The 5,654-nt window shown below is 38.4% G+C and overlaps 1 protein-coding gene across 1 annotated transcript; it reads left to right on the top strand.

Moving 5' to 3' along the window:
- Nucleotides 1-2,955: 2,955 nt before the first annotated feature.
- On the top strand, nt 2,956-5,451 carry LOC133990190 (aquaporin-1-like). The gene is made up of 4 exons (XM_062428399.1): nt 2,956-3,394; nt 4,115-4,276; nt 4,491-4,571; nt 4,870-5,451. Exons 1-4 carry the CDS (start codon nt 3,032-3,034, stop codon nt 5,047-5,049), a joined length of 786 nt encoding a protein of 261 aa, XP_062284383.1. The 5' UTR covers nt 2,956-3,031; the 3' UTR covers nt 5,050-5,451.
- The last annotated feature ends 203 nt before the right edge of the window (nt 5,452-5,654 follow it).

Raw genomic sequence — 5,654 nt, 5'->3', positions numbered from 1 at the left:
CTGCAGCACGCTGTGTTTGTGTGCCAGTGGGCCTCATGCAGCGACATTCTCTCAAATTCTCTCAAAATAATCAGAGAAGTCAACTCCAAATGCACCTTAACCACCCAAATCTGCTCTTAAGGTGTGTTGAATGAAGAATCCCACTTGATCTTAAATAAACACTATATAAGGGCATGTGTTGTGCTGTGTGTAAATACAGGAATCAGAGATGCCACCAAAAAAGGCAGAAAGAAGAAAATTAACTTTAGCAGTAATAATCATGGAATGAATGATCATTGATTATATGATATTCATGTGTTTTTTATGTTCGTGTTTTATGAATATAAAACGAGACTTTTTTTCTTATTTTGGTACAAGTGGTTGAGAGCGTAAAATTGGTGAATTTCAATGGGTACTAGCAAAATAAAAACAAATTATAGATACGAATTACAAAACAGTATTTCACGCATGTTTACTTAGTCCCTGATAACATATCACAGTCATTTTATGAGTTAGTACAATAAATATATTACACATTGGTCCTTTAACAGTTTGAATTTGATGAATCTGCAATTCATCAAGTTCAGTTGTGAAAATGCTGATGTTGTTTGTTACTTTTTAGATTAAGGTTTAATATATAAGAAACATACAATGACTTTATAAAATATGATGCATTATTACAGATTAAACAGCCTAACATCTTATCTTATCTTATCTGCATAAAAGTGCCTATGATACTTTGAATTAGCTATAATAAATATATATGTATTAATAGTGGCTCAAATGACAACATGTGAAAGGGGTTGATCCCTCTTCTTAGCCTCTATTAGTTCATTTGTTTTGGTTTCACAACCTGCAGCTTTACTATTTTGGCTCACACTCATATTGGACTTAAGTGTCTCTAAATGAATACTAATGTTATTCCTTATCTGCTCTATGTGTAAATGTGCAACTGTTTGCCATCACGTCTATATATATAAAGTTACCATTATGACTATGTCAGTGTTGTGCCTAATGTGCTGCCTCCAAGTGGTCAAAAAGAATACCTCTGTTTCCTGCAGTGTAACTTACAGTACATATGTTCAAATCAAACAGTACGTTGGGTAGGACTACAGAGGATATGTCATCATTCCTTGCTCACCAGCAGTCCTTATCTACATCCTGTTCTTGGGCAGTAAAGCACACCACAGGAAGAGTGTCCCTGTCAAAAATTGAAGTGATATCATGTAAAAGTCAAAACATCTTTTAGTCTAAAGAATAAACTGTATGTCTGCTCTAAACCACATGCCGACTATTAGCTCATTTTCAGTTATTGAGCTGGTAGAAGTGAAAGAACTCTTGCACCGTCATCAGTTTATGTTGTGAATCATATATAAGGAAACACAACAGCAAAAAGACATCCGACGATTGAATTAAACAGAAATTCCACTTAAATAAGAGAAGCACGTATCACATTCCCACTACATCAAACAGCACTGCGTCACACACTGTTTTTCAAGCAACTGATTTCACAACGTAACATACTACGTTTCCATCTAAACAGTCCTTTACCCATTAGTCATTGAGGTTTACGTGTGATTGTGTCTACAATGGGGCCTTGTCATTTTCACCATCAGGAACATGCCAAATATGAGCCCATTGCTCTTGTAAGAGTGCAAGCTGGACAAGTTAATAATTGAAAGGTCATAAATGTGTTTAAGGACAGAACACTTTCCCTCGCCTGCCTTTGGTGCGGCTTAAAAACAGTCTGTTAGCTAAAAAAATCCTGTGCAATGACAGAATTAGTCACAACTATATTCATTAAATATAACATGCATCCTACAGGCTAAGTTAGCTTTTTTGTTAAAAATGTTTGGTGCGCCTAAGGAAATTATGTGTGGCTGGGTGGTTTAATTGTGTTGAAACATTCACTTGAATATCTTCAGAAAATAAAAGAGAAACCCTCATCAAACACAGACACACACAGACGCAGAAAAGTCCGTTCCATTACATACGTTTCAGTGATCACACCCCTTTGAACTGGGAGCCAGGTGCAAGAGACAACTCATTTCTCAGAGTTGATGTTTTACCCTGTTGCAACCTTTTTTTTCTCTCTCTCTAAAACACATGTAATAATTATTAAGCAAGCATCCTTCCAGTTAATGAGTTATTGTTGCTCCATTTAAACAAGTCCATCTCACAAACTAAATTTTCACTACATTTGAAAAATATAGAGACATGTTACATATTAGTAAATGTTACAGTTGTGTTATTTGGTTGCGCCCGTTTCTATTTTGTGCTAATAAAAGGAGGTAGTCTGGAATGTCTACCATAAATCTTTTTTATTCTCTCAACTATTTGTCTCAAAAGGTTTTCTCCGATCTTGCATGTAAGATGTCATTTGGGTGGTCTTGTAAAGGTTTCAAAACCTTTTCTGTAAAGGGAGTGTTAGACCTGAAATGACTATCAGGGAGGCTTCTCTCCAGCGCTCCCTTAAGTGTTGTCAGTGATCCATGCAATGCTTAAGTCCACAGGAGCGCATTTATGAAAAGTTGTACTTTTTAGCCTGCTGAAGTACAAATATTAATGTGACTAATTTAAGTTAAACTGGATACCATTTTCCTGTATTTTAAGCAAAAAATGTTTTTTAAAACGCTTTGCTGGAAATTCAAATTTGAAACATCTGCATGAAAGCTGAAAATGCCTGGATGAATGAAAAAATGTATCTATGGTTACAACAATTTCTAGGACACAATTCTATTACTCACAAAAGTCCAAAGACCAGAAAGTGGTGCACTGGGAGGTACTGGGAGAGGGGTAGGAGGACAGAGAGAGGAGGAGGGAGGGAGAGGCAGTAGAGGGAGGGAGGGAGGGAGGGAGGGAGGGAGGGAGGGAAGTGAGAGACCAGTGTTTGGGATTTCTCATTAATTCAGACCCTCTCTTTTAGTTTTTTTAAAGCCCGCCCACAGACCATTATCAGCCTCAGCCTTATATATGCAGCCTGTTGCAGTTGTTTGTGAGTACACACACACTTTACAAGGGACCAGCTCAAACCAGCAGCCACACAGCCACCATGAGAGAGTTCAAGAGCAAGGAATTCTGGAGGGCCGTTCTGGCCGAACTGGTTGGCATGACCCTTTTCATTTTCCTCAGCATCTCCACAGCCATTGGGAACACGAATAACATCAACCCAGACCAGGAGGTGAAGGTGTCACTGGCCTTCGGACTGTCCATTGCAACACTGGCCCAAAGTTTGGGCCATATCAGTGGAGCACACCTGAACCCTGCAGTTACCCTTGGGATGCTTGCCAGCTGCCAGATCAGCCTGTTCAAGGCAGTCATGTACATTGTGGCCCAGATGCTGGGCTCAGCTCTGGCCAGTGGCATTGTGTATGGAGCACGACCAAGTGCCATTAGTGCACTGGGGCTCAACGCTGTAAGTAAAAAAAAAGTTCATATTATTGTTATTGGCAGAATATATGAAAAAATGTCACTTAAAAATTTAGAGTTTTTAATATGCTGCACTTCTAAGAACTGTGATCCATTGCCATGTGACAAAAGCACAAGTATTGAAAGTGCATGTGTTAAATGTTTAACCAAGTGAAAAATGGGAATTTGGTAAAGATGCAAGCATTGAATTGGCACTGAATTGTTTGTTTTGTTCTTTGGACATTCTGTCATTGCTTATTATTGGATAGTGATGACACATGATTAAAGCACACCACACTGCAACGGCTCAAAGAATTTGCAAATAAAAACATGCAATGTCACGTTTTTCCTCAGCTGTTTGGGAAGATATTGGGTTTTTCCCTCTAAGAGTTTTAGAGTTGTCTTCCAAGAAACTTCACTTTTACATCAGTCTGTAATTTGTAATGAAGAATATCAGCTGTCTTGACTGGTGGGGCATGATATCTACACTGCCCCATACAGAGTGTAACCCAGCTATATAACACTGAATGGCAATAAACAGGTTTTTGCACAAATGAAAAGTAAATAAGCAATGTGCCACTTCAGAGTATCTGCCAAATTGCAGTCGGACTTCCTGGAAACACCAGCTGCTGCTAAATGGGAAGTGGCCATGATGGGAAATTATCCATCTAAACTGACACAGACGTATTAACTGTTGTTGTTTTGGATTCCTCTCCTATTCTTGCAGCTCAACGGTGTCACTCCCAGCCAAGGCGTGGGCATAGAGCTCCTGGCAACCTTCCAGCTGGTGCTGTGTGTTATTGCAGTCACTGATAAAAGGCGGCGTGATGTCACAGGCTCAGCACCCTTAGCCATTGGCCTCTCAGTCTGCTTGGGGCACTTGGCAGCAGTAAGTTGCACCTTACAACCATCCTTAAAGCTGTATAATGTTTATCTAGGATTAGACACAGCAGTGGACATGATTTCATGCATTTATATTGTTTTAGCTCAAACTCCTCACCCCTGCCAGACTCTATTATACATATATATATACATATATATACACCACCAGACCATGTAGTTGAAGATATCCTCTTACATTGTCTCTTTGTTGTTGATTACAGATCAGCTACACAGGCTGTGGCATCAATCCCGCTCGCTCATTTGGTCCGGCTTTGATCCTGAATAATTTCACAAACCACTGGGTAAGTCAGTGAGGGAAGCATATAAGCACTTTACGCATGCCTTACATTTTTCTTCATGCATATTATATGTCAAGCTTAAATAATTAAATAACTCCATAGCAGACAGATGACTCCATTACATGTGAATCCTCCTTCACAAGTTAATCAGTAATAGATTCATATTGTTTTACAATTACGCCGGATGTGATATTGATAAAAAGAAAACCTTTTGAACTCTCCTGGAATCTTTGTGTTATTCCTATGTATTCCTGTGTGTGATAACGATGGTTTAGAGATTGATCCGAGTTATCCATTGTAGGTGTACTGGGTGGGGCCAATGTGCGGTGGCGTGGCGGCGGCTCTCATGTATGATTTCCTGCTGTCACCCAAATTTGACGACTTCCCTGGGCGCATGAAGGTCCTGGTCAGTGGCCCAGTGGGTGACTATGATGTTAATGGAGCCAACGACACTACAACTGTGGAAATGACGTCAAAGTAGTGCCGTTCAATCATAACCACTTAATGTCATTGAACATGTCTATACTCTTGTAAAAACAAAAGCCCTTGAATTTAATGTAGTTATGTCAGTATTTTTTTTGTTTTTCTATTTTTGAAATACCAATGAGGTTTATGGTAACGGGTCAGGTAGTGTCTCTTTTTAACTCACTCCTGCTTTGACCCCACTCACTGACACTCAAGCATAAAAGTTAAGGTTATGAGAATCTTGACAGTGCAGTGTGTTGAAATTATTCCCCATATCAGTATTCTATGTTGAGCCATTTTTTGTATACATATTTCTGTTTCTGTATCACTTTTTATCTCTGATGAATAATGTATTGTATTTTAACTTTTGAAATGTCTGTCACTTTTTTAAGTAAATAAAACACTTGTTGTTACACATGCTATTTGTGCTTTTCTTGTTTTATATTGTAGATGGTAGTAAATATTTAGTATCTTTTGTCTTAGATTTTCTTCTTTATGCAATCAGCACTAACTAATTAGGCATCCAAACCCCTAAAATTAAAGTTATGAACACTGAAAATACTTACATTTTGAATAAGGATTATTTTGTTAAAAACTGAACATATTCTGTGTTTTCCTCAA

The sequence above is a fragment of the Scomber scombrus genome, chromosome 11, assembly GCF_963691925.1.
Source record: "Scomber scombrus chromosome 11, fScoSco1.1, whole genome shotgun sequence".
Lineage (NCBI taxonomy): Eukaryota > Metazoa > Chordata > Actinopteri > Scombriformes > Scombridae > Scomber > Scomber scombrus.
This window is presented reverse-complemented; position numbering and strand designations above follow the sequence as displayed.